The sequence below is a fragment of the Alligator mississippiensis genome, chromosome 12, assembly GCF_030867095.1.
Source record: "Alligator mississippiensis isolate rAllMis1 chromosome 12, rAllMis1, whole genome shotgun sequence".
Lineage (NCBI taxonomy): Eukaryota > Metazoa > Chordata > Crocodylia > Alligatoridae > Alligator > Alligator mississippiensis.
The window spans coordinates 63,219,798-63,247,529 of NC_081835.1; the positions used below are offsets into that span (position 1 = coordinate 63,219,798).

The following is a 27,732-nucleotide window of genomic DNA, read 5'->3' on the forward strand; positions in this document are numbered from 1 at the left end:
ACAGAGTCATTGGACTCGGTGCTCCCTTCTCTTTTGCAAGCTTTCGGGTACGAGCGCCCGGTAAGAGGTCGGGTTGGCCCAAAGAACCTCGTCCTTCGCCCGATGCGGGGGCATCCAGTGCTGCACGTCCCCTCTCGCCCCGCTCCTGGCCCAGGAGCTCCCGGCCCCGCACGGGGGTTTGAGCTCCTAGCGATGGGCTTGGGTTCATCTTCCCTTCTGGCTCCCCCCGAGCCAGGCAGCCCCCACCCTCCCGGGCTGTCCTGCCCCGCCTGCCAGGGGGCTGCCTGGTTGCTAGGGGCGGGTCAGACCTCCGGTTGCTAGGGGCGGGTCAGACCTGCGGTTGCTAAGGGCGGGCCTACTCCGGTTGCTAGGGGCGGGTCAAACCTCCGGTTGCTAAAGCCAGGTCTACTCTGGTTGCTAAGGGCGGGCCTGCTCCGGTTGCTAGGGGAGGGTCAGACCTACTCCGGTTGCTAGCGCCAAACCAGGCCTACCCCGGTTGCTAAGGCCGGGCCAGGCGTACTCCGGTTGCTAGGGGCGGGGCGGGTTTACTCCGGTTGCTAGCGCCAAACCAGGCCTAGCCCGGTTGCTAGGGGCGGGGTGAACCTACTCCGGTTGCTAGGGGCGGGGTGAGTTTACTCTGATTTCTAGCGCCAAGCCAGGTCTAGCCCGGTTGCTAGGGGCGGGGCGGGCCTACCCCGGTTGCTAGGCCCGAGCCGGGCCTGCTCGGGGTAGCGGAGGCCGCCGGGCCTGCAGCGGTGAGCGAGGCGGTGGCCGGGGCCGGGGCCGGGGCCGGGGCCGGGCCGGCGGCGCCCGGGTGTTTCCCCTCAGGCGGGGCAGGAGGGAGCGTCCTGGGCCCCCCGTGTTACATGAACCAAGCCGGCGCGGGACGGGCCGCGCCTGTGCCCGTGGCCGGGGGCTGTGTCGGCGGTCTGCATATCTATCTCTATCTCTATACGTGTATTTATATCCGTGTTGTTTCTTTCCCAGGAGCGGCAGGTCCCGGCGCCCGGAGCGGCTGCAGCGATGCGCGCGGGTGCCCTTCCTCCCTGGCCCAGGGGCCCGGCTGCCGTCGCACCCTCGGCGTCTCGGTTATGGTTCGCGCACGGGAACGTACAGCACCGAGCGCCGCGGCACCACAGCGCGTGCAGCTGCCGGACCCTCCGGAGCGGCAGGCTCGGCCGGCACCGGGGAGGACCATGAACCCCCCCGACGGGCTCTCGGGGTCGCGCGCGGACGGACGGGTGTTGCGGGAGCATCAGGCCATGCGGAAAGAGGCTGGGGACAGCGTGGCGTCCCCCGCGGAGGATCACCCCGACACGGGCTCCTCGGGGGAAATCAAAGCCGGCTTGCGGGCTACGTTGTTCACCCCAAAGCCTCCCCGGCAGCCCAGGCTGGAGCGCGCGGCATCTCTAGACGAGCAAAGCTGGCAGCGGCGGAGGCGGCGGCTGTTGAAAACGAGCCAGGAGAGCTTGACGGACCCCAACGAGACCAGCTCCTCCAACGGGTCTCTCCAGGAAGTGTCCCCGAGTCCTCCTGTCGCGAACAGAGGAGCGTCCCTTGGCACCCCTTGGCATCCAGGCTCCTTGCAGGATGCCGCGGAAACGAGCTCCTTCGGGAAGAGCAAGGGAAGCGGGTCTGACTCGGAGAAAGAAGCCTTCGAGCAAGGAAAGGCGCTTTCCGGCGGCAAACCCCGACTGCCCCGAATCGCGCCTCCTCGAGCTCTGCCCCCGATGGAGATCGACGTCGTCTCGCGCGCGCTGAGGACGGCTCATCGGATCGACTCGGATTGCACGGATTACTGGCGCGGCTCTGGGAGCAAGCTGGTGAGGCAGAGCGGCGGCAGCCTGAGCGACACCAGGCTGCACGGCAGCGGGATGGTCTGCGATAGCTGCTCCACGGACTCCATGAAGTCGTCCTTCAGCCTGCTGGCCCCCATTCGCGCCAAGGATGTTCGCAGCAGGTAGATTCTCCGGTTTTGTGCTTCGCGGAGAGAGCGGCACTTGGTCCCGGGTGGCAGCCGCCCTGCCAGTGTCTCGTGGCAGCGAATGCAATATTGTTAGTTACTTCCTCCTCGTGGGAAGGACATATAAATTGTATTTTCATATGTGGCAAAACTCAGCAGAATAGCACACTGGGGATGGAGAGACGTGGGACTAGGGTGGCTATCATAGACGACAGTCCGGTTGTCCTCGTTTGATATGAAAGCAGAATAGCACGCCGGGGATGATGAGACCTGGGACTAGGGTGGCTATCATAGACGACAGTCCAGTTGTCCTCGTTTGATACGAAAGCAGAATAGCACGCCAGGGATGATGAGACCTGGGACTAGGGTGGACGTCATAGACAACGATCCGGTTGTTCTCGTTTGATACGAAAGCAGAATAGCACACCGGGGATGATGAGACCTGGGACTAGGGTAGTCATCATTGAAGACAGTCCAGTTGTCCCCTGTCCTCGTTTGATACAAAACCAGATGCCTTTATGTCCTTTATTTTCCTCTTGAAGAGAAAAACAGAGGATATAAAGGCATCCGGTTTCATATCGAGAGAGGACAGAGTAGCAGAAAACCGGCATGTCCTCTATGACCACCCTACCTGGGACCAGCGCATTTGGTGCTCGTCAAGGAAGGGGTGGAAATATTCTGAGAAGGGCTTGAATAAAGGGTAGAAACACTCGTCACCGGCTGTGTTAGTTAAGGCTTTGCAGCAGAATGCTCTTCCCCTGTGCAGCTCTGAAGGTTACAGCTGTGTTTCGAAGATGAAAAGCCTGTGAGAGTTACGGGGAGGGGAGGGGATGTCTGCCAGTGTGATGGACCATGGGGCATTGTTAATTTGCTCGAGGGTATCTGATTATGAGAATCAGCCCAGCCATCTGACAGGAGCGCAAGCCTTGTCCTCGTGCTTGTAAGGACTGAGAGGCCTTCACTGCTGGCGATGGCAGGAGGCGTCGACATAACTCAGCAACAACTTGTGTCCTAAACCTCAAGGTCTCTAGACTCCCCTCAGCAGGGAGCACCGTGTAGTTCCTCCCTCCATGCTTTCTTTTGGAATAGGCTACAGCAGTATCTCCTTCAGAGTAGAGTGGGGAAAAAAACACTTGTGCATCTATCTGAACCACATGTTTTTTCCATCGCAGAATGTCAATGTCCACCTGAGCCTAGCAGCTTGTCAGGCTAGCATGGGTAAGGTACACCAGTTTCCACTGACATCCGCCCATCAGCGAGTGGCGTGGCTAATATCACCTCCTGGGACCTTTGATTCCCTGGCTCACACCATAGTACACATTTACAGCTGGGCCTACAGGCAGCGACCCGTGGTACAAGTCCAGCTTGAGGATGTTGCTTGGCTCCTCTGGAGCTGTAGGAGGACAGCATAACCACCCTGCCCCAACCACTTCGCAGTAGCTCAGAAAATGTTTGAGAAGCCGAGGAAGGCCTCAAGCAAGCCCCTGATTCCAGGCAGCCCCAAACGTCTGGGTGTGTTTTATCTCTGAACCTTAAGGACATATCCACGTACGGCATCTTCTCTTCCTCAGTTTCCTTCCTGAGTCTCCTTTTTCTCCAACATACAGTAGATTTAGCTAGTTGCTTTGGAGTCAACAGGACTGTGCATCCTTCTTCTGTCAGCCACGTGGCTTATCACTCCAGTCCCCCTTGTCTGGCTGCCATCAAACCTCTTCTGTAGAGGCCTCAAACTGCACGGTATGATTGTATGCAACAACTATTACTAGTGTGTAGCAGTTGGCACAACCCAACTAACTTAGCAAGCAAGTATCTTGCAACACTTCCAAATGGCCAGAGTAAAAGTTTCCAGCCTACATATCCAGTAGCACGTGGAACTCCTTGCTACAAAACAATGACGAAGCCAGGAGCCTAGCAAGATTCAAAAGCAGATTAGACCATTATATGAATAAGAACATCCCCTGTTGCATTAACTAGGATAAATCGTTGGAGGGAGTATAAATCCTCATGCCTTATTGCGCAAGTAAGCTGTTAACTGTCTGGTACTGGGGGAAGACTACTCCTGAGGACAAATCAAGGTCTCCTTATTGGCAGTAGGTTTTCTTGCACTTTCCTTTGAAGGTGTAAGGCACAGGATCAGGGCTAGACCATTGATCAGTTCACCCTTCCCTAGCACTAAGCTGTTGTCATTATTTGCAGGGCTTAAGGCTCAGTCTAAGCAAGATTAAAAGTGCTTATTCAGCCTGCTCTCCTCCTGCCCTGGCTTCTTGCCTGTACAGAAGGAGATGGGTGGGGCCAGCCATTTTGAATGTTACATCATTTTGGACTTGGGGCTTCCAAGGCCTTTTATTTACAGGATCTTATTTGTAAAGCAACACAAGAAGAAGATGACCTGAATTTCACTCCTGAGTTACCTGCTGTCAGAACGGTGGGAAGCCCATCGCAGTATGTGACAATATACAGGGAACTGGTTCACATTGCTGTAGCGGGGAGGAGCAAAGCACAGGTGTTAAATATTACTTCCATTTGGGGCTGTTCTAAGTGATCAGAAATCCCACTACCCTTTGGTTGTTTTAACGACATTAGGGCTTTTTTGCTCTCTTGCCTTCTCCTCTGCTTGCAGAAGCTATCTGGAAGGCAGCCTTCTTGCAAGCGGGGCACTGCTGGGAGCAGAGGAACTGAACAGATACTTCCCTGATCGGACCATTGGCATTTTTGTGGCCACCTGGAACATGCAGGGCCAGAAGGTGAGGAACAGGCATGTCTGCCTTTGGCTGTGGGTAGTGGAAGTTTCCCCTGCTCTGGTTAAGGGAACAGCACAGCTACTTCCTGAGGAGCTATCACTTTCTATCTGCCTGAGGAGCTTAGGCTCTGAGGCTGCCCAGCCTTTGTCTATAATCCTAATCCCTCTTGTACTTGCTCAGCTGTGCAGAGGAGCCCATTGTAATTGTGAAGTTCTGCAGTCTCCACTACTGCCTTTGAGGAGAGCAGCTGCTGCTTTATTACTTGCTGCTTTGGTTATTCTCCAAGGTGTGAGTTTTACCAGGGAATGGTCATAACCCCACTCTTGCACAGCAGTGAAAGTGGAGAGGGCTTCAACCACATGATTTAGGGTTTGAGGCAGAGGGATACCGAGCAGCACTTGGAGAATTTTAGCAGTGTCTGTGGGTACTCCCTCTGAAACCTGCATCTTAAAGGAGGTGCTGCTCACTAGACAGTTCTTCTCCATCTCTGGTACCACTGATGCCTCAGCAGTCAGCTGGCTTACACTGCCACAGGCCACCAGAACACAGATGAGGAGCTCCTCCTACAAACACCCACTGTTGTCTTGTTTATGGTGTCACTGGGAATCTTGCTGGCCTAGTCTGCCTCCTTGTTACCCTCTCTTAAGGCTTAGAAGCTTCCACTGCAGTCAGCGTTGCTCAAAGCAACCAGTACTTTCTCCTGCGTTTCCCAAGGAGGAATCCCACTCGGGTCTCTTGGAGTGTTTGGGACTTCGAATGGCCTAGCCTTTTAACCTCAGGTAGCCTTACCTCATTGTTAATAAGGGTTAAGGCTTCACTATGAACAGCTCATTGCCCCCAAGCAGGCAAAATGGCAACAGAACAAAATCCAGCCCGTGCAGACAGAGGCACATGCACTCAAAAACCCATCAGCCTGAGCAACCAGCCTCTTCTTCCCAAGGAAGCATCCCTCTCAGACACTCAGGTGGCTGATTCCTGTTTTCACTGGGATTTCAGCAGGTCTTGCCTTCTTATGTTGGATAACCCAGCTGTGACTAGTTCACTGAACCAAACCCCACTGCCAGATTGCCAGAAAGTGTAATTCAGTAACAGAACACAAACCTGCAGACACCTTCCCCCAAACCCCGCCTTTTCAGGGCAAAACCTGTTGGAATGGTGACAATGAGCAACTTGGCAGAGAGATGAGTAGGCTTCACTCATGTTTTGAGCTGCTAAGAGCTAAGATGCTCTGTGGATGCAAATAGTCATTGTGAGTAACAAATGGTTTATTCACCTGTTTTGCAAAGGCTGAATTGATTGCATGCTCCACGAAGCTTGTAGCTTTGTCTGGCCTTCCCTCCCTCCCTGTTCTAATCGGTTGCATAACCATACTGTGTGTCCCTTCTGCAGGAACTGCCAGAGAACCTGGATGACTTGTTACTGCCCACTGACCCTGACTATGCCCAGGACATGTACATCATTGGAGTTCAAGAAGGCTGTCCAGACAGGTAGTAAAAGCAATGAGATGAATCAGCCTCTTTGCTTCTTACCCACTATTGCTGTTTTCCTTTTCAATTAGTTTGAAAACACTTTGAAGCAGGGTCTTATTTTTTTGTACTTTAACAACTCTGCATAAGCCATAGTATAAGGATTATCCTAAATACCTCCCTTCTCCCCAAATTCGGCACAATGTCCTATAACGGGTGGGGTGTACTGCACTTACTCTCATGTCAGCATAATGCCCCTGTGTATGAGAGAAGGAGCTTACTATGTGCAAAGGTTGGGAAAGCGAAGGACCTGCATTGTGACAACCTCGCACAATGCTGCTGTTGGTGCTGAGGTTTGGTTTGGAGGCTCTCTGCTCTCCCAGGAGGGCTTTTTACACCAGCTTAGTATTGGCTTCCCCCTCTTCAGTGCTCCCTGCTCACTTTTTCCCTTTCGCACCAACATCACCCAACCTTGTGACACGGCTGTTGTCTTCCCCTGCAGAAGAGAGTGGGAGATCCGTCTCCAGGAGACACTTGGGCCCCATTACGTCATGCTGTTCTCGGCTGCACATGGTGTGCTCTACATGTCAGTCTTCATACGGAGAGACCTCATCTGGTTCTGCTCAGGTGCGCTGTTACCTAGTGCCTGGAGGAGGTGCCTTGTACAAGGGTTGTGTGCTGCACAAGGAGCACACAGAGATGAATGCAGTGGCCTAAAGGAAACGGGCAGGTTCCTCTTAAGGTGCTCGGGATGCTCATGATAGGAGATCTCTGTGGGGGTTGTGATGCTTACCAACTTCTGGGGATGCCTGCAGGGTCAGCCCCAAATCTATAGTAAATGCAAGCCAGAGGGACAGAGTCTCAAATAGGAAATCCCCAGTGCTCTACATTTCCCCAGGGTCAATCTGCCTTTTCCTCCTTTGAAGGGCTGGAGCTTTGGCTCCTCGTGGGCCTGTGTTTGGATCATAAATTGGGAGCCTCAGGCCCCCTAAGCAGTGCCTCACTCGGATGGAACATTGTTTTCCCCCACAACTGTTCCCCCATCCCGTAGCAGTGACTGCTTCCCTTTCTTCCCACAGAGGTGGAGTATTCCACTGTGACAACGCGGATCGTGTCTCAGATCAAGACGAAGGGAGCACTGGGGATCAGCTTCACCTTCTTTGGGACCTCGTTTCTCTTTATTACATCCCACTTCACATGTGAGTCACTTAGAAGCTTACCACAAAAGTCCTGCGCGTGTGTTAGGAGAGGTGAGGAGATGATTTCCTTGGCTTACAAATAGATGCGCCTATTTACTGTATTACTTACTGCTCAAAGGTTGCTCTGCTGTGAAGCTACTGTGCTTTCCTTTTTGGTGCAGGTAAAATGAATCCATTCTGCGTCCTGTTTATGCACCAGGATTTAAACCTTGAGGAAACATAGTATGGAATAAACTCTGAAACACTGCTTCATCCTTTGTTAGATCTGAGACCTCACCCTTTCCCTCCAACTGTCTTGAAAGCCCTCTAGTTGACTCTTGGCAGCTGCCCTCTGGTCTGTTCAGCATCCATGTTACCCGTCCAGTACACACCAAAAGCAGCAGCTAAAATTATTTCTTGCCTTTCATTACCTCCCCTCATCCATCACTGCCTTTTTAGCCTGCATGCCCTTTGGTGCAGGGACTATCTGTTTAGGAAGAGCCTAGCACATTCTAGAAGAGCCTAGCCATCTACTTAATACACAGTGATTGAATAGAAATTCTGAAGTCTTCATCTTTTCTGGGTGACCCGGCATTACTCTCACTTCTGTCTTTTAGCTGGAGACAGCAAAGTGTATGAGAGGATATTGGACTATAATAAAATCATCCAGGCCCTGGCACTTCCCAAGAATGTTCCCGATACAAACCCTTATCGGTCCAGCCCTTGTGAGTATCCCCAGATGTATGATGCCATGTCTGCTTGTGTGCAAAAATGGCTTGTGCAATAATCTACTGCCTGAACACAGAGGTCCAGGGTTGATGAAGTCCTTTCTGCTTGGATTTGCAGCTGATGTCACAACTCGCTTCGATGAGGTGTTCTGGTTTGGAGACTTCAATTTCCGGCTAAACCAGGATCGAGAGGCTGTGAATTTAATCCTGAACCAGAACCTGGAGATGGACATGTCCAAGCTACTGCAGTATGACCAGCTCCTTAAAGAAATGAAAAATGGTAAGGGACATTGTGTTGTCCCCCACCCTCAACTCTCAAGAACTGGGCATTGCCGAGCAAATGATTCTTTACTGCCAACTCCCTGCTCAACAGAGAGCTGCAGTAATAAGCAAAGATGTTGTACCTGGAGGGGAGAGCCAGGTGTTTTTTGTATCAGCTGACATGTCAGATTTGGGGCACTAGGGTTCTCCCTGACTTGCTGCGCACTCTCACCTGCCCCTTGCCTCTGCTTTTTGCTGTGTGAAATGGGAAGATTTCTTGTCCACCTCACAGCAGTGCTCAGATTTGATCAGGCAGGCTGAGATTCCAGTGAAGGGTCCACATATGCTGAATTCTGTTATTGATTTGTTAGGCTTTTAGATGCTTCCTCTCCAGTTCTTTACCTTGCAGCTGCAAAGCCTTGTGTTAATTCCTTTCTCATGTCCAGATTGTTTTTTGCAGGCTGAATGTCAGTGGCTTCAGTTTCTAGCTGGTGTGCACAGACTGCTGTAACCTACTGCTGTAAATGGCCAGGTTCTCTACGGAATAGGTCCATTCTTCATGATGCCTTCCCTTCCCCCACAGGGTCTGTTTTCAAAGGGTTCCAAGAGGCTGCCATTCATTTCCATCCTTCCTATAAGTTTGACATTGGGCAGGACTGCTATGACACCACTTCCAAGCAGAGGACACCTTCGTACACGGTAAGGGATTGCTTATGTACACACACATGGGGAGGAAAATGCTTCTCAAAGGGAAAATCCACCCATGTGGCAGCAAGCTTGTAGGGCTCTGTCCCATCAGTGGGTCTGCACTGGGCTGGGAACTTCCTGTGGACCAGAGTGGCAGACAGGGACTGGGCTAGGGGAAGGGACCACTGGATTCAGTGGCCTCAGCTCCCCACCATGTGGGAGATGTCATGTTGAGGTGGCAGTTATTCCTGTTTCTGGTGTAGTGCGTCTTCTGTGAGTGGTTTTACAGCCTCACCCCAACTGAGTGCTGTAGACAGGCAGTTATTTCGGCTTGGGACAGCAAGGGGAGAGAGGTGAGCATCAGTCAAGTAATCTACAGTGTGTTGCCTCCCTTCCAGGGATCCTGGGGGCAGAAGACCTGAACACCCAGGGTTCCCAACTCCCAGGGTGAAAGATGCTTCTAAAAGGTGTTTCAAACTAACACATTTATCTTTAATGAATAAGTGCCTCTCACCAGGGCAGACACGCAAAGGAGAGTTATTAACCTCCTTCCATTCTCTATCTCCAGGACCGGGTTGTGTACAGAAGCCGTCACAAGAACGACATCCATGCTGTGAAGTACTCTTCCTGTCCCATAATCCGGACGTCAGACCACAGGCCAGTGTACGGCTTGTTCCGCGTCAAACTGAGGCCTGGCAGAGACAAGTCAGTGACCTGATTGCGTGCCTTCACACACGGGCTGGCAGTGGGGTGTTCGTGGGATATGTCTGCATGCCAGATTTTGTGCTCAGGTGTTTATAACATCACAAGAGCCCCTGTGATGGAATTAATCCCATATAGCTCGTTGCAGTCTGTGTGACATGCAGAATCAATGCTGAGAGCAGGAAAAGCATTTAAACCTTAGAGCTGATAGCTGGGATCCGTGCTCTCAATCTCCTCAATCCTGCTGCAGAAGATAAATTGAGCTTGGTACAGTTTTCCCTGTACATGTGTTTCCTAGAAGGGGGTGTGGAAATGATTTCTGCCTGTCCGCCCCAGGGGTCATACTTCTCAAGAGCTGAAATGCACCACGGGATCCTTTAGGATTCATGACACTGCCTGACAGTAAATTCTGCTGTCTCAGCTCTCTGATCTTAGAAACCTGAGGCACATGGCTCCAGGCATTGAAATGCAAGAGTCTTGAAACTAGTTAAGAGCGGTAGCTTTGTTTTGGGCACATTTCCCTCATCCCCTGTCATCACATCCCATCAGACAAGAACGATGGCACACCTGAGTGGTTGTAGTGGCAAAGAAGCTGGCTGTTTTGCATGTGGTTAGGCCTGTCTTAGATGCTGCTGCATGCAGTGCCTAAAGGTAAGTAGCGGTCTCTCTCTGTTGTAGCATCCCACTGGCAGCGGGGCAGTTTGACAGAGAACTCTACTTGTTTGGGATCAAGAGGCGAATTACGAGGGACCTGAAGAAACGGCAGGAGCTGAAGGACCAGAAATCCAGCAGAGTCTGTACTGTGTCCTGACCTTGGTGCCCAGCAGTGCACCTGTCCCAGGGGCCACAGGGAGGACTGCAGAGCCAGGTAATGGTTGCAGTGGTGCAAGCGCCAGCCATGGGAAGGGCTCTGTCGGAGCGCTGCTGATGCTCACTGTGGCTTACCAAGAAGGCCACAGCTCTTCAGGACAGTTGGCCCTGTTTATTCCATCAGGTCACTTCTCTCGCCGCTTTCTTGGCAAGCAGCAAGATTCAGCTGGTTGATCTGAGGCTGGGCCAAAGACTATGTAGTGGGTATACTGCCCAAGGAACTGAATTCAGCCAGAGCAGCTGCTCCAAGGGTATTTCAGTTCTATGTTTAGGCTAGTGTGGTCAGACCAGCTGCCCAGCAAACCTCCTCCTCAGAAGAGCACTGATGTGAGCTGGTGGCTGCCTCGCCTAGAGCCAAATGCACAGTATTTTGTAAAATGCCTAGGGGACCAGCTGCAGAATTGGAGCGGTTTCTTGTTAATAACATGTTTGCATTTGTGGCCCACTCCCGCAACTTTGGGTGAATGTACAGTGATAAGGCCTTGGGGAGCAGCATGTATTTTGTACTCCTGTTTGTTCCTAAGAGGAAAATGGCATTTTCAAACCAGCACAGGCCCTCGGATAGAGTCAGACTTTCTGAGGCAATGTATTCATTCCCAAATGTGTTGATTCTCAGGAATGGGATATCCAATCTCTAGCCATGTGCTTTCAGCAAGAGGCACTAACTGAAAACAGTGACTGAGGCATGGTTGGCGTTTACAAATCCTGCAGGGCAGTTAGCCTCGAAGTAGAGAGTGTTAGAGAATGCTGCTAGGGAGATGGGGAAAAGGGATCTCTAACTCCTGGGAGATTATTTGGCAAGACTGTTGGGTCAGAGTAAGGACTAGGAGTCAGATAACCTCAAGCCTGCTCTACCTCTGCTTCTCAGCGTGAGGAAATGTACATCTTCTCTGTGGCTTAGTTTCCCAGTAGGTAAAATGGGAATAGTTCACCTATCTGTAGAACAACTTTCACTCAAGGCAAATGGTGCTGGAAGTGCCACTGTGACAGTGGTTAAATTATATACTACATTTAACCCCAAACAGCTTTTCATGGGCAATTTGCATGGATTAATGGCTAGTAATGGTACCATAACCCATCTTAATACATAAAATACAAAGTCTGGAGGAAATTCCGTATAATCAGAAGATCTGTCACAGTCGCTTTCTGCAATAAACCTTGGGATGGAAGAAAAAATAAGGAACAAGTAACAATATAGTGTTAACTTCCAAACGGTTAGGAGGAAACGTGCTCAAAGTGCTTTCCCGTGGTAAAGAGTAAATGTTCTGTCCCTGAAAATCCTCTACCCTCACCTACCTCTGTGTGAGCCATTAAAGTATCTCAGGATAGACTGTAACCAGAAGGAATTATTCTGGGACCAGTGCCTTAGTGCAGGCGATTCTTTAAAGGATGGAGTACAGGACTTGGTTTTGAGCACACTAATCCTAATCAACCAAAGGATTCTGACCCAGGCGTAAGCAAATGCTGGAGTAGTCCTATTGCAGTTGCAGCACTGCTCACCTGCTCATCTTTCAGCCTGTGATTAAATTGCTTTGCTAGACCCTGGCAAAGTTCACACCACTGTAGTGGACTGAATCCTTAGCGTGGCTCTTCACACCAATTTAAAAAGCAAACTGGTATTCCCACGGAGAAAGCATCTTGTAAGGCTTAAGTGGTTATATGATGGGAAGTCTGACTCTGTCTTGGGTTCCAGCATTTCATGCTAAGCATTTGTTCCTCTTGTTCTGCATTTCTTTTTACAAATAAAGTAAGGACCAGATTTTTTACTTCTCCCTCTGCTGCTTTGGTTTGTAACCAAGATGTGTTAAACAGTAGATGAGACTGGAAGTGGACCTGTGGGAATGATCCTGAGCTATAGCCAAGTCATTCGGTCCTTGTCAAGGAGACTGGATGGTGCCTGTCCAGGAGTGGCTGTAGCTACTAGCTCCAGTGTCTTCAGCATGACAGAAATGGGGATGCTAGTCTCTGGGTAGAAGTCTCTAAAGCAACAGGCAATTAATTGTTCATGTTAATTTGGTTGGAAAGAAAAAAAGGGAGACTAACAGTGGTGCACTCTAAGCTAAGCCAAGTGTTGTTGCTGAATAGGAATGGACTTTTAGTCGAGGCAGTGGCATCTGACTGCCTTCTCCATGGCCTGGGGCAGATCACCTCATCCTACCTCAGCTGTGCAAATTTCTGCCTGCAGGGTGTACTTATGGCTTACCTAAACCAAGTGCCTCCAAGCAACGATCTGTTTAGCCAGCTCTTTGCAGAAGTCTTTGGCAGACTGTCTAAACTGCAACAATCAGTTTCCTCGGTCACTACTTACACTGCTCAATTCAAAGTCTTTATTCCCTTTACAAAGATGTGCACCACGACTGACAGGACAAGGCTGGGAATTGATCATACTGTTTGTTCAAATGAAAGCCTCATTTTTCAACAGCAACACGGTGGGACAATTCTGTGTGGTGTGGGTTATATGACTTCCAATCATGTGATTGGTGTCACATGGAGAAAGCAGAGAGAAGCTACCAATGAGTGTTCTACTCCCGGGCTGACCACTGTTCATTTATGCACTAAGCTGATTACCCAGCAGCACCTGAGCTCTCTGAATAACAATGCCCAGATGTGCCAGGTGACTAACGTCTGGTATTACACCTCCCCTTTAAAGTGATGGTTCTTCATATGTGAACAGAAGTTTGCTTAAACTTGTTACTATTGCACTCATGTTTTTCTGTAAAGTGATTTCTCCTACAAGATTGACTTATACAAGTCATCACTTCTTTACTAACCTTTATTTTAATTCATCTTAATTTTTCCTGTGGGAGCAAATAGTTTAGTGGAAGCCAGTTCTCAGTTGGTAAAAGCCTGTCTATCCTTAACAGTTAATCTGTGTGTCAGACATACATGGCTGTTTCTGAATGACTTTCTGTGTGGACAGGCTAATCCTTGAATACAAATGTTTTATTCCTGTTCCTATAATCTGCTTTTAAAATAAAATAAGCTAAACAAGAACACTTATTCCAGGATAAGTGTGCCCATGTATGGGGTTATTCAAAAACAGTGATTGGGAAAGTTCTCCTTATGCAGATGTGGCTCAAGAACCTATTAGTTATGCTGCAAGACCAACATAATTGTATATGAAGCATCTGCAAGACTTCACCCTTTGTGAAAAAGTTCGGTATGACCAGCATAAGGGGAGATGGAGTGCTACAGTGAAACAAGGTACTCCTGATGCTACCTACTCAATCGAGACTGCAGAAACGATCACCAATATGGCAAGGCTTTTACAACAGCAGCTGATATCTACAATGGAAGGGGGAACTCAGCAGATTGTTACAGGGACAGATTTTTCTAGAATCAGCTGTTCAGCTTCGTTATAGCTGTATCTTCTGGACCAGAAGATTACGTTAGATGAATAGTACTTAGAACAACCCTTTCATCTCCCAGTGACACAGACTTTGAATGGGAAAACAGGTGTGACTGGAGCCAACCCAACCATGAAATGTAACTACCAAAATCTAATTCTTTACCAAGGACAGCCAAAGATTTGGAGTTATAACCATCAGTGTTCAAGCTGGATGAGGAAACAGTTCTCTGAATGCTTTCTCTGCTCCTTGCAGCAGTTTCAGGTTGGTGGTTACTGCTCGCTCCGCTGCCACATTCAATTTATGGTGCCAAGGGAAAGTCCAGCATGTCCTACCTTCTGCAGTTATTTGTTCTGCTGGCTAAAACATCAGGATAGGCCTGTCCACCCTCACCATCACGAGTGCCTCCCATTCAGAAGATACAATGCAGTCTAGTTCAGCTATAAAGAAATCCTGTAAGGCACAGGATGAACAGAAATCATTGTTTTTTGCAGTGATGTTATAATCCAGTCAACGTTGTGTTCAGATACTGGCAAGTCTCTCGTTCTGGACGGCACATGGGGATTGCTGCTTTACCGGAAGAGGCGATACATCCGTGGGAGTTGCCCGTCCTTACTGGAAAGTGCTGCTTGAATGTGCTCATATGTGGGCAATTCCGTCAAGTCTCCCAGCGCAGCCACTGCCGGTTTGTTTCGAAGCATTTTCGTGACCACCCTCTTGACGTCACCAGCTTTCACGTTATCTGCGGATACAAGCAAGTGTTATCAGCACTGCACTGTAAACAGTGACAAAAAGCTCTTCTAGAGTACTGGATGAGAGTCTTAAGATAGTCAAGTGGCTGGTTTCCCTTTTAAGCTTTGCTTAGTTTACAGATGCTTGACACAGATGGCAGGAAGTACCACAGACTGGGTTTACAGACATCAAATGATCTTACCAATGGCAAACAGAGCCAGAAAGGTTTAATGGAGAAAACTGATAATCCATCATTAGGCGATCTGACCAAGGCCACAGAAAAAAGTCTGCATCAGAGTTGGGACTGCCGAGCTTTCAGTCGGGTGTTAAAGACCTAACTGAAGTCAATGGACATTTTTTGAGTCAATGTTAGTGAGATTTGGAACTGAATGCATCACTACACGGTCTGTATACACTGCATGCCTTCAGCAATGAGGTGTCCCTTGCCTTGAAATCTCCCGCAGGCTGGGGTCCAAAAGCAAGGAGGAGCTTCACCAGACTGAGAAGTTTTAGGAAAAGCGTAAAGGATCTACCATTTATCCTACCCTTGCTTTCTGGGGGTCATACTAGATGATCTGTTCAGGTCCCTTCTGACCCCAAACTACTACGAAACTACTACAAGGAACAGATGTCAGCAGGTTGGAAGCTGTCGTTGCCACCCAAGTACAAATACAGCATGATGCAGTGAATGCGAAGCAGTAGGCTGTACTCACCGATGAGATCACAGAGCTCGTGAGGTAGCTTTCTTGTGCTTGTGGCCAGCACTTGCCTTCCTACATCCTCAAAGATAACCGGCCGTGACTCCAGGTTCATCATCAGCATGGATTTCAGCTGGGTCTTTGCTCGCTCAAGTTCTACCTGCATGTCACCAGGAAAAACCACTGACCGTGTTGGTTTGGTATCAGGACTGGCAACTATTCTTTCCGCTATACCACCCCACCACCCTCCAGAATGACCAGAAGGAAGTCTTGGAGTCAGCAAACACCCTGCTCCAGGTGAGTGCTGGAGTTTGCACTGTGCCTTCCAGCAGGAACCGATCTGCAGAGGTTGCAGAGGGAAAGGAAGGTGCTTGGTGAGCTAGTCGGGAGACTCTTCTAGGCACAAGTGGTGTTTGTCTGGGTAATGCAATATTTCGGTGGCCAGGCATCTTACCTCTCCCACTGTTCCTGACATTAAAACGAACTCCTTCGTAAGGATTTCAACCATTTCTCGGACCTGGAAAAACAAGAGAGTGTTAGAAAGAAAACAATCCTCACACCTGCTCGTCTTCAAGATGGTTCTGTAGTGAGTGCCTGGCAATCAGCAGCACCTGAACTGCTACTGTCTCCCTCCTGCAGTACACAGGGTCCTAACTGCAGCTCTGCATAGGCACAAGGGAAGCATGTTGGTGCCACATCAAGGCAGTTCCTTTCAAGCAGGATGGGACTTCACCTCTCTGATGCAGAGCACTCCAGCTCTTTGTGGAATTTGTCTGCAGCAGCAGTGGCCATTTGAGGATACATAGGCCTCTCTTCCCAATACATGATTAGTCAACTCTGCGAGAAAATGGGATGCCTGCCTGAGCTATACTAGTGTTGTGCAAGACGTGTGAATTGATGTACACTGGGAGTTGTGAAAGCTTCAGCCCTCATGTCACAGATTGCAGGTCCTGATGACTTTCAGTTCCCCACAAGTATAGAACCAATAAGCAACCTCTTGACAGTGACATGACAAGAGCTGCTCTATCGGCAATTAAGTGCTGCAGCTGTTGTTTATGGATACAGGTCGTGGAATACAAGAGAGCTTTGTACCTGTTTAGGATCTGCACTCGCATGAATGCACAGAAGGCCTGTATCCTCGTAACTGTGATGGTAGGAGGTTGCATTATACATCCAGTGGTGCCTATGAGTGCAAGAATATACAGGTGTAAGTGTCAGAGAAACAAAAAGTGAATGAGCCTGTTACCTCTCTGAATGCAACAGGATCATTAGCCTGAGAAACAGCAATCCCAAAGGCACAGATGGGAATGACCGGTTCCCATCATGAACATCTCCCTTTCATTTCCCTCAAAACTTTGCTGCCTGCAGGTTTGTCTTTTACTTTCTTCCCTTCTGCTTCTGCAGAAGGGACCTGTAGAATGACAGCGTGCTGGACAACTGCACCAAATGGCTAGTTTGTGAGGTCTCCTCCCACCCCTACCAGTTGAAGGCTGGGCTGGGTACAGAAGGCAGGATTCCTGGTCCCCTTCTCCAGTTTAGCTCCAGACTTAAGCTACATCTACCTCCAAGAGAGCAACCGGTGATGGAAAAAATGGACTAACTTTGGCTTGCTGAAGATGAGGCTTTCTGTGCAGACCCATCGCAGAGGGGGAAAAAAATTTCAGCCTTTCCTTGAAAGAGGAAACTAACAAACCTGTTGAGTACGTTGAGATACAGACGTGTGAACATGCCTTTGCCAGGCCCTCCAGCAGAAAAGGAGCCACCTCCTCCCATCATCATGTTTAACACAGCAAAGGGAATGAAGTCATCCTCCTGAATCATGACAACAGAGGCAGTCACTACAGTGCACTCAGCACAGAACTGACAACGCTCAAACGTTACGTGAAAGAGAGAAAAGTCCCTGGTGAACATGGGAAGCCCTGCAAAATCAGCATGTGTGGTGAAAAGTCAGCCAGCTCATTTCTGAATACAGCAGACTCCACCCTCCCAGCAGAACACTGTTGAAAGAGCTGCTTTCTGCTTGCAGTGAGAGTTATACCATGAACAACAAGGTTGAAACAAAAAGAGGGCTGTTTGCTGTTCTGCAGCTACAGCAGGAAGTTCTGGGGGAGCACTTACCAAAAATGAGCAACTTTCCAGCCCAATCATGATGTGGGTCAGCTCAGGGATTGGAGTAGGGCCCAGGCTCACATTTGACATATCTTTTTCAACCTGCCGGGGGAAGAGGAAAATTAGGTCTGAATGATGCCTGTGAACCTTGGCCTGAGGAGTTACAGAAATCCAGCCCTGCTCTCATACTGCCAGGCAGCCACCCTGGGCGCACAATGATTCTACTGCATGTCCATAAGCCGGGGCCTCTGTAGACAGAATGGGCAACTGCCTGCTTAGATGGACACTGCAGGTGGTACTCAGCTTTTGCGGGTATTCAGGCTGCTGCCTTTGAGTTTCCAAGTGCCTTTGTGTAAACGAGAACCTGTAAGGAATTCAGCTTGAGGACGTCCAAATCTATTTCTTTAATGTAACAGGAAGATCCAGCTCAGGCATGGACTGACTCTGCCTTTTAGTTTTACCTTGATGATTCCTCCCGTGTACTGTGCAACCGATCTGTCGATCTCCTTGGATTTGGCACTGCCCCAAACTGGATTTACTCCCACCAGGTACTTTCTGGCGCACTCCACCAACTGCTCATGCTCGATCCCGACCCCTGCCAGCACCATTCTGTCAGGCGTATAGTAGTTCTTCAGGTAAGAATGGAGGATGTTCCGATCCATTTTCTCAATGTTTTCCACAGGGCAGAATCTGTTGAGTCCCACAGTGTTATCCCTGTATGCAGCCTATTAGGATTAACACACACACAAGCACGCTTAGTTTACAACAAAGGATGCTTGTTCTCCAAAAAAAAAATATGATCTGAGCTTTCCTTTGCCCTTTTGCATTTAAGCAATGCTCCATCCTGACAGTAACAGAGATACAGCAAGAAAGGACAAACTGAGTGTTATTTCACTTGCAACAAAGTGAAAGATAGCAGCTGTAATTGGAGAGCTGGTTATAACTAGTTAAGTTTCAGGTATGAAATGCTTCTCTGTCTGGACTTTCAGGCTCCAAAACCCATTGTCCTTTTGAGTCCTATGTATTTACTATACGTGGGCAATTGAGGGCTTAAATGGAGATGTCAGCAGCAACATGCTTCCTCAATTCTAGCTCAGCATCATTGCACCTGCTTAGGGAGCAGATTAAAATTGTCACCAAAATTAATCCTGAGAAAAGAAATGTTTTGCAAGTTGCAGCACATCAAGATAACACCCCCCATTAGCTTACCGCATGAATCATCTCCGTGAGCAGGGGCTCTGGATCAGGTCTCATATTCAGATCTTCCAGCTCAAACCGAACGGCCATTTGAGTCATCTCGATTTCTTCATCTACAGCAACAAAGAAAACAAAGGCTATGAACCACCAGGAAAGGAATCCAATTGGGAACAACCTCTTGGGGCTCTGCTCTACAAGACCATTGGGTCAGACAGCGAGGAGTTCTCCAAGGTACTGCCCCTGCCCCAAGGTATGGTGCAGAAAGAATAAAGCTTGTGTAAGCAAGTAAAGCTTTAAGGTTGACAATAACAGCCTGCCCACTGGACGTGGTTCTGAGATGGGGCTTGCAAATCTAAGGGAAAGACTACTATACCAAGGGACCAAACTCAGGGTCCAAGGAGATCCCCTCCCTTCCTATGTTTACAAAAGGGAGCTGCCTGAGTGTGAAAGCTCTCAGTTCATTTTCGCAGAACGAAGAGTCCAAAACAATACCCAGCCCACTTCCTTTTCTGAATGAAGTGGAAATGAATGTTAAAGACTGGCCAGTCTCGTAAGCAACCAGTTTGTACTTGTACTAATTTTCTGTCTGCAACAATGGGCTGTTTGTGCCATTGCTCCAACATGGCAATAATAATTGTGTAAATGTTTTACATCGGTGCAACTTAACGAACCAGGATTCTGGAACTGAGTAGTTTGGGCTCCTTGCCCAACGCGGCAACTTACACTCCCTTACCTGTTAACCTGGGCTGTAGCACAACATCAGCCAATAAACTGACCACAGTGTCCAGACCCTTGGCCTCAGCTGAAACGGCGTACATGGTGGTGTCCCTGCAACACAAACAGGTGTGTTTTGCAATCAGTGTATTAATGTAATAACAAACTCATGGCTTGAAATTGGCAGGTACAGTTATTCCAACAATATCTGCTCAGTGCTTAGATCAAGGGCTGGGGTTTGTCACTGTTTCCATGTTCACTCCTGCATCCTTCCAGCAATCTGCCACAAACAGAGCGGCAATTTCGAATATCAGTGGTATTCTGAATGAGTGGTATTTCGAATATGCTGTTCGAAAACAGATCATCGTTATGATGGCACAGAAAAGGCAGAAGTTCGGTCACGTTGCATCACCGTCACTTATCCTGACAACCGTTTGTGCATGGGATAATGGAGAGTTAGAATTGTACCTCGATGCCTGACAGTCACAAATGCCTCCATGCTTTTCCAAGGTGAGAAGTATTTCATCTTTGCTGCCAAACTGGGCTGTTGACTAAGAAGAAGAAATCAAGGTAAGGGATTAAGCATGCACATCTCTCATGTATTAATGTGACTGAGGACAAGGAAGCACCCTTTCCTTCCTTCCTTCACTTGAAGGTAACTAGGCAGAGCCTGCACCTGTAATCCTGAAGTTGACAGGTAAACAGAAAAGAATTACGGCTACAAGAACAACCGAGTAGCCTTTGAAGGGATTTAAACAAAAGGTGTTGGGACTTCTTCCTCGCAGGCACAGTACTTACAGAGAAAGCCAGCTTTTCCAAGAAGTGTGAAATGCCACTGAGGTACTTGGTTTCATGTCTTGATCCGGAATTTATAAGAACTGATACGAAAAGCAAAACACGTTAGTATTTCTTGGCACCACGGGCTGATTTTACAAGGGTGCGTATGAGCAAACACCTCTCATTTTAAACCAAAACTGAAGCGCAGCAGATGAGACGGTGAATACTTAACTCCACTAGATCGCTAGGGCTGTGACTGACAAGGGACGTGTCCCAGCACCACCCCGCTCGAGTCTTGTCCAGACACACACAGCACCTCAAACAGCTCCATGAAGCATAATTAACTTGCGGTAGTTAATTAGAGATGTCCCCGCGACTATATCCCACGGTCGTCACGCGGCGCGGACGCCCAGCCAGCCAGCCGCGCCATGCATGTACCGTGTCCCTTACACCGCCACGTACCCCCGACGGTGCAGAACTGCCCGAACTTGTTCTGCGAGGCCACCTGCAGCCCGCCGTCCAGCGCCGTCACCCGCGTCTCGAACTTCTCCTGCCCGTCCACGGCGGCGAAGGCGGGCGCGGGCAGACCGGGCAGCGGCACCGTGAGGGGCACGCCCGGGTAGCCGCCGCCGCCGCCACCGCTACTGAACCGCCTGTAGGCCGCCAGCCCCGACCTGCGGGGGAAGAGAAGGAGAAGGAGGAGGAGGAGAATCAGGGCCCCGGGATGGAGGGGGCGGGGCACGGCGGGGATCGGGACTCACCTCCGCACCGGGCCCCACGCGCCGGCCCGCAACCGCACCATGTTGGCCGCCATCTTGCCGCCCACTTCCGCTCGGCACCGGAAGCGCGTCGCTCCGCGGGAGCCGCTGATTGGGGCGGAGCGGAGGAGGGCGGTGGTTGGCCGGCCGCCCGCCCGGCGCGGAGCGGAGCGGCTGCTGATTGGCCGCGCCGCGCTGAGGCGAGCAGGGCCTGTCATGGCGGCCCGCGGCGGCGAGGCCGGGCCCGAGGCGCGGGCCGAGGCGGAGCGCAACCCCTTCTCCTTCTGCGAGTTCCTGCGCAGCCAGAGCCGCGGCGCGCAGCTGCCCCATGTCCCGCACGAGCGCTTGGCGCGGAGCCGGGCCTTCGCCGAGCCCTTCTTCGACGACCCGCGGCCCGGCCGCGCCTGGGAGCCGCAGCGGGACGCGTCGCTGAGCTCGGGGGAGGACGAGGAGGAGGAGGAGGAGGAGGACGACGGGGAGTGGAGCGCGAGCTACCGGCCGTCGGCCCACGAGGAGGAGGCGGCGGCGCTCGGGGCCCCCGGCCCCGCCGCCCGCCGGGACTCCTTGCCCGACCTCAGCCTCCCGCCGCCGCCCGCCCACGGGGAGGTCAGCGCGTGTGTAGATACGGGGGGGGGTCTACATGTGTGTGCACACACACATGGGGTGCACTTGTATGTCAGGGCGTGTGCACACGCATGGGAGTGTATACATACACGGGTTGTGTACGTCGGAGGGTGTCTACGTGTGTGTGCACTTGTATGTCAGGGTGTGTGCACATGCCTGGGGGTTGTGTGTGTGTGTGTGTGTGTGTATACCTACACGGGTTGTGTGCGCGCTCGTACATCAGGGAGTGTGTTTCGGTATATGTTGGGGTGCGCTTGTACATCGGGGGTGTACACACGTACATGTGGGAGGTGCACACATATTGGTTGTGTGTACGCTTGTACATCAGGGTGTGCATGTGCATGGGTTGTGTGTGTATACATACACATGGGGGGTTATGTGCGCACTTGTATGTCGGGCTGTCTACATGTGTGCGCACATGTGGGTGCATTTGTATGTCAGGGAGTGTGTGTATAGATGCACGTGGGGGGTTGCGTGTGCACTTGTACATCAGTGTGTGTCCACGTTGGGGTGCACTTGTACATCGGGGAGTGTGTGCGTGCACGTACATGGGGGTTGTGTGTGTATACGTACACATGGGGAGGTTGTGTGTGCACTTCTACCTCAGGGAGTGTGTTTCTGTGTGCGTGCACATGTTGGGGTGCACTTGTATTTCGGGGAGCGTGTGTGTGTGTGCACACGTTGGGGGTGCACACATACTGGGGGGTTGTGTTTGCACTTGTACGTCAGGGGGAGTGTGTGTCTACACATGTGTGTTTGTGCATGCGTGTTGGGGAGGGAGGCGCATACATGACACAGTGTGCGTGTATGTTTAAACCCCCTGGACTCTCCGGCTACCTGCGGCTGGCAGAGGGGGAGCAGGGGCCGCAGCTTCTGAATCAACTTTCCAGACCTTAAATGCCGGAGGCTGCAGGTGAGAGGAACGGGGTAAAAAAAACAAACCCTGGTCAGATGCCGTTCGCTTTCCCCTTCAGCATCCGCCCTCTGCTGTTGTGTGGTGCAGGCGGGTGGGCAGACGGCCTGATCCCTTTTCCTGTGTTGTTACGAGTGCAGGCTTTCTCCTGACCTGCCCAAACGCCCAAGTCTCTGCAGCGTCACCAGTTGGCATGTTCACATCCTACCGAAACAGTCCTGTTTTGTCTGGGGGTTTCCTAGAAAGGCTTCTGAAGCATCCTTGTGTTGGTCTGTGCACAATGTTCAGACAGGCTGGCTCTGTCTTCGCAGTATGGGTAGGATGCGTAGTACTCGGTGCTCCACCGAATTCATTCGCTGCTTACGTTCAATGAGTATTGGCTCACAAATTGATAGATTGTAAGGGCTACCAGTACAATCTCTATCCAGCCTCTCACCTGTTTGTCTTCATCTCTCTGTGCCCCCTTGTGAAACAGAGCTGGAGATGCTGAGCTTTGTGAGGAGAAGCTTGGAGGAGGCCAAAGTGTTGTCAGGTGTAGAAGTGGGAGATTTGGAGTTGCTACCTGGGGGTGGTTCTTGTGTGTGAAGGTTATCGGCCCTAATAGAAACGCTCTTTTGCAGCTAAAAGAAGAAAATGCCAAGTTAAGAAGCAAGATTCACCAGCTTCAGATCCTCTCTGAGGCCCAAGTAGACAAGTAAGGAAACTACAGGACAGTTGAAGGCGGTTACCTTAAATGAAGACGGTGGTTTTTCTTAAATTAGTGAGTCTGGGTGTTGACTTCCAGCAATGCTGTTTATTGAAACAAGATTTGAAGCAAACTAAATAATAGAATATAAGCACATTTGGTTTCTGTACAGACAAAATGGAGAAAAGTCGGTGTGTTTTGCATAGTTAGGCCTGTCTTTTTAATTGTATGATTCAAACAACTCACAAATAGGGTAAAAAAAAAAAACAAAACGAATTTGCTTTATGGTTGGTTTTGTATGTTAAGTGTTAAAGAAACTGACAGTAGAAAGCTTGAATTTCCCCTGGTCACAAGTGAGCTAATGATAGATTTCCTGGCTTGCTCTGTCCTGCTTCTTATATTGCAGCAATTCAGCTTCTAACGGAAGTGGATTGTTAGCCGTCACTTGCTGCATCTCGAAACGCAGCATGATATATACTGACCGTGAACAGCAATGCTCTGTACGCAGTATTCAGGGGTTCGGTTGTGTAACTCCCATTAATGCTAACGGATGTCAGACAATCCAATCCCCTGAGCTGCAGCCTGGAAACCTCACTGTGCCCCTCGGAAGATGGGCTTTTTGTGACGCATTGCAAATAATTTTCTCAACTAGAAGCCCTTAGCATTCCAGGGATGTACAGAAATATTGGCCTTTTGCTAGGATTTTGTTACCTGCAACACTAATATGGTACTAAATGCGAGTGAGTGTTTTTACTATGTTCCTTCTTCAACAAGGGTAAGGAAGCTTGAAAAAAAACTAGAAGAGAACAAGATTAAAGAGCAAAAGGAAGCCCAGGATCTAGAAGCCATGGTCCAGCATGTGGAACAGAATCTCCAATTGATGACCGTAAATGTTTCTTTATGTATTCGTAGCATATGACTACGCTCTAGGTTGACCTTTGCAACTTTCCTCCAAAATGCCTCTGAACAATTCATTGCTGCTCTATAAGAAAAGGCTCAGAACGTGTACCTGAGCAAGCTCAGTTAGATTACTCAGAATTGTCTTTACCGGTTACATTCACATACATTGCCCATCCTTGTGTGTGTTGCAATGGGTGCAGCAATTCATAAAGCATGCTTGACATGTCTCCCTAAAGTCCCAAGCTTTATAGCCCACTTGCATGGAGTACCTTATGGGCTAACTTTTTTGACGAAAGTTGGAAAACTCCATCAGGTGGGGTCAGTGCAACATAGTGAGATGCAGTTGCTCACCCAATTTGGAACAAAGCATTCTTCTGAAGCCGTAAATGTCAGCATAATGCCACCAAATTTTACTGCAGAAGCATCCCAATGTTGTTGGGGCTGCTTGAGGGAGGGGTGTTTGGAGAATTAATACAAATGACGTAAAATCTGTTCTGTCTATGCAGAGGTCTGGAAATACCTGACATCCCAGGTTTGGTTCAAATTACAAATACTTAATACAGGCAATGCCTGCAAGGTAAAAGCCAAGTCATGTACTTAATTAAAAGTAGGTGGCTTCCTTCCTGAAGGCTCAAACTGAAGGTGGGGAGGAGATTAGTAGGTAATAATAGCACATGTAGCTAACCAACCATGTGACTTGCTGATCTGAGTTGACTTGTATGTTACCTCTTCCCCCATCACTAGTCCATGCCCTGCTGGATAGCATACGCCCTAGGGCAGGAGCTGCTTATTCCTTTATACTTGGCAAGTGCCAGCATATCCTTGACTGTGCTGTTGTATAAGCAACCCCTCTTCTATTCCAGAAGCGAGCGGTGAAAGCTGAAAAGTATGCTGCAAAACTAAAGCAGGAAAATGCAGTACTTCAGGTATGAAGCAGTTCTCATTTTGAAGGATCTCTTGTGCAAGTTCAGTCCATGCTTCATGTAACAATAGGGATAGCGGGGGAAAATTGCATGCGCGTTATTTTTGTGGATCTTTACACAAGATTCTTGCTTTCACCATAAGCAAAGTGAGGTTAAGAGTTGAATGGCAGCATCCCAAAAGTCTTAACCCTGCTAGGATGCTCTAAATACACCATTAAACCTGTTCCAGGTGTATTCCTTCCTTGCAAATTGGGAAATCTGAGTCTGTTGGTGAAGCAAGTCGCATAACGTTAGGCACACAAATCTTGTAATTCTTGTTAATCTCTTTCTTTATAATCCCAAAGCACCCTTTACATTGGAACAGATTTTAGTGCCCTATATTAAGAGAAAACAGTACCCTAAATCACCTGGAATCCTAGCTTTCCCCCATGTTAATTTCTAGCCTGCTGGAAATTCTCTGCTAAAATTCTTTCCTCAAAACTGGGCAAGAGAAAGTGGAAGCAATATCCCAGGATAGCCTGGGATCACAGAGAAATAATCATGGGTGTGGAGTCAGTCCCAGAAAACCAAGGTTGAAGTACTTATAGGTTTCCCTTGCTTTATGCGGGTTCTTTATGTGCAAATTCGCTCTTATGCAGTGACCCTTTTTATACCAAAAATGTGTTATATACAAGGTAAATTCAGTCTTACGCAATTCCTCTGGTAGAAGCCTGCAGTCGGCTGCTTTGTATGGTGCATTGTGGGAATGACACCCTAGGTGGAGGAAGAAAATTATTTGCAGGGGGCTGAGCTGGGTGGTGGTGCCTGGGCTGGGCTGCGGTACTGGCCCGGTCTGGCCCTGTCAGCATGGCATCGCAGGAGCTGTGAGCCATGATGCCACCCGGCAGCTGCGGCTGCTGCTCATGCCCATGATTCTAGAGCTGCAGCTGCCCTAGGAGTGGCATGACGCCACATCAGTACAATCGAGGGGGTCGGTACACTCGAGGTCTTGGATGTATCCCTATTTGTTATATTGTAAAGTAGGTTCCCTTTATGCAAATTCGAGTTACGTGCCATTTTCCAGGAACGCATATACAGCATAAAGCGAGGGAAACCTGTATTGCTATTAGTTTCTCCTGCCTCCTGATAGAAGAAAATAAGTAGCCACTGTAAGAAACTAGCCCATGATGGACTAAATTCTTTCCAAGGTTCAGCTGAAGCACTTCAAGACAGAGAATGAAGCCTTGAAGTCTGGCCAGTCTGCTAGTCTGGCCATAGTCAAACAAAATGCAGAAGTTGCCTTGCAGAATCTTCTCACAGTTATAACCAACTCTCAGTCTTCAATAAAGTAAGTTCATCATCTTAGAGAAACATATCAAATAGAGCATTTGGCCTCATGAGGGTCCTGTACTAAATGCAAACTGCTGTCTTGAGACCTTCCCTCTGACCTTAGAGCATTTTAACTTGGTCTTTCTGCATTGAGCAGAGGAACAATAGAAGCAGCTGATCAGTTTCATTGTAGGTTACATTAAAGTACCTACCTTGGGCAGATGGGGCAGGAGGTAGTGGAAGCTGAAGTGCAGGTTAACTGGCTCCTGGCCAAGAAGGCTTATATTAAGCATATTTCATATAATAAGGGGTGCATGTAAATCCCTCCCTTCTCTTTTTTTGGGTCTAATTATGTATCTGCCCTTTCTCTGCTAACATCTGCTCTCTGTGAATGTACTTCCAGGCAGTTGGTTTCTGGAGCAGAATCGCTGCAGCTGGTTGCTGAACTTCTTAAATCAATAGACAGAATATCTGAAATATCAGAGGATGGACCATGAAAAGCTACACGTGGCATTCTGATGAGAGCTGTGTTTACATGAAGAAATCACTACTTTTGAGATTTACTACTTTAATGTATTATAAACCTAAACATATACAACCTTTACCCCTACTTCTACTGTGGAAAACCGCTATGCATTGGTGCAGTATTAACCCTTCCTGTATCAACAGTACAAAGAGAGCCTCTGAGTCGCTGGAATCCAATGTAGCTTAGCACATTGGTGCTCTGCTGGATTGCGATGCAAGGGACCTGTCCTTTTATTTGGAGCAGTGCAGACTCCTCGTGGGTGTGCTGGACTCAACTATTCTCCTCGCAGCCTTCTTCCTCCATTAGTGCTGTGACTGCTGTCGGTATCTTTCATCATTCAGGAGCAGTAGTACTTGGAGTGGTTGGTGGGTTTTTTTCACTGCCATGGATGAGGTACAGCAGCAGAAATATTTTTTATTAACTTTGTATAATAAAATGTGGGAAGGAGCAGTTATAAGGCAGCAATGGTTTCAGCTCTTCAGTTTGAAAATGCCTTTTTAATTGGATTAAACTTTGTAACCACACTTTTTTTAGAGAGAGAGAAATTAAATTGCATATAATACTGCTGTTGTGGATGACTTATGCCTTCTCTGAGGGGTGGATTCTTCTAACTAAGAAATATGTAGCTGTCTGTTTGGTTTTTGGTTTGTTTGTTTTGGGGGGGGGGGGGGTGAGAATACCACCATTGTATCCCTGAGGCAGCTACTTTGGGAGAGCACACTGAAGGCAGGAGAAACATGTTACACACCCTCCTTCCATGCCTTTTAAACACCAGGGTGTTTATTTCAACCTAACAGCAGCCCCTGCTCTGCCCACGGCCCCCCGAAACCAGGAACTCCAAGCTGAAATCTGTCCTCCCCTACCAAAGACCAAAAGCAGCCTCCTGCAGGGAATGAAGTGACAGAGGAAAGGAGCCCAGGTCTAT

At 49.3% G+C, this 27,732-nt stretch overlaps 3 protein-coding genes across 5 annotated transcripts; 2 read left to right on the forward strand and 1 right to left on the reverse strand.

The window, feature by feature from the left end:
* The first annotated feature begins 672 nt into the window (after positions 1–672).
* INPP5E (inositol polyphosphate-5-phosphatase E) lies at positions 673–12,362 on the forward strand. Of its 3 annotated transcripts, none has more exons than XM_019475685.1 (11): positions 673–755; positions 988–1,960; positions 4,584–4,707; positions 6,094–6,191; positions 6,673–6,797; positions 7,250–7,369; positions 7,966–8,073; positions 8,195–8,356; positions 8,921–9,036; positions 9,593–9,687; positions 10,405–12,362. In XM_019475685.1, exons 2-11 carry the CDS (start codon positions 1,092–1,094, stop codon positions 10,535–10,537), a joined length of 1,950 nt encoding a protein of 649 aa, XP_019331230.1. In that variant the 5' UTR covers positions 673–755; positions 988–1,091; the 3' UTR covers positions 10,538–12,362. The 3 variants fall into 3 exon arrangements, with proteins under 3 accessions (XP_019331230.1, XP_059571659.1, XP_006278611.2); XM_006278549.4 differs by having other exon boundaries at positions 674–755; positions 9,593–9,729; XM_059715676.1 differs by lacking the exon at positions 7,966–8,073 and having other exon boundaries at positions 9,593–9,729.
* Positions 12,363–12,900: 538 nt separating this feature from the next.
* On the reverse strand, positions 12,901–21,240 carry PMPCA (peptidase, mitochondrial processing subunit alpha). The gene is made up of 13 exons (XM_014603707.3): positions 20,932–21,240; positions 20,633–20,844; positions 20,192–20,271; positions 19,862–19,944; positions 19,413–19,507; positions 18,692–18,792; positions 17,944–18,207; positions 17,492–17,584; positions 17,067–17,185; positions 16,466–16,556; positions 15,828–15,890; positions 15,389–15,533; positions 12,901–14,685 (listed from the first exon to the last, which is right to left on the reverse strand). Exons 1-13 carry the CDS (start codon positions 21,144–21,146, stop codon positions 14,516–14,518), a joined length of 1,731 nt encoding a protein of 576 aa, XP_014459193.3. The 5' UTR covers positions 21,147–21,240; the 3' UTR covers positions 12,901–14,515.
* Positions 21,145–27,369, forward strand: ENTR1 (endosome associated trafficking regulator 1). The gene is made up of 6 exons (XM_059716013.1): positions 21,145–21,542; positions 22,941–23,159; positions 23,925–24,036; positions 24,914–24,976; positions 26,161–26,300; positions 26,685–27,369. Exons 1-6 carry the CDS (start codon positions 21,145–21,147, stop codon positions 26,776–26,778), a joined length of 1,026 nt encoding a protein of 341 aa, XP_059571996.1. The 3' UTR covers positions 26,779–27,369.
* Positions 27,370–27,732: the final 363 nt, after the last annotated feature.

What these genes read in the sequence shown, in the direction of transcription:
- INPP5E (XM_006278549.4), top strand. Translation starts at nt 1,092, where the DNA reads ATGGTTCGCGCACGGGAACGTACAGCACCGAGCGCCGCGGCACCACAG. An exon ending in CAAGAAGGCTGTCCAGACAG is followed by an intron (nt 6,192 to 6,672) that starts GTAGTAAAAGCA and finishes CTTCCCCTGCAG; the next exon opens with AAGAGAGTGGGAGATCCGTC. An exon ending in CCTTAAAGAAATGAAAAATG is followed by an intron (nt 8,357 to 8,920) that starts GTAAGGGACATT and finishes CTTCCCCCACAG; the next exon opens with GGTCTGTTTTCAAAGGGTTC.
- ENTR1 (XM_059716013.1), top strand. Translation starts at nt 21,145, where the DNA reads ATGGCGGCCCGCGGCGGCGAGGCCGGGCCCGAGGCGCGGGCCGAGGCG. An exon ending in AGAATCTCCAATTGATGACC is followed by an intron (nt 24,037 to 24,913) that starts GTAAATGTTTCT and finishes CTTCTATTCCAG; the next exon opens with AAGCGAGCGGTGAAAGCTGA. An exon ending in AGGAAAATGCAGTACTTCAG is followed by an intron (nt 24,977 to 26,160) that starts GTATGAAGCAGT and finishes ATTCTTTCCAAG; the next exon opens with GTTCAGCTGAAGCACTTCAA.
- PMPCA (XM_014603707.3), bottom strand. Translation starts at nt 21,146, where the DNA reads ATGACAGGCCCTGCTCGCCTCAGCGCGGCGCGGCCAATCAGCAGCCGC. An exon ending in TGGAAAAGCTGGCTTTCTCT is followed by an intron (nt 19,945 to 20,191) that starts GTAAGTACTGTG and finishes TCTTCTTCTTAG; the next exon opens with TCAACAGCCCAGTTTGGCAG. An exon ending in GCTACAGCCCAGGTTAACAG is followed by an intron (nt 18,793 to 19,412) that starts GTAAGGGAGTGT and finishes TTGTTGCTGTAG; the next exon opens with ATGAAGAAATCGAGATGACT.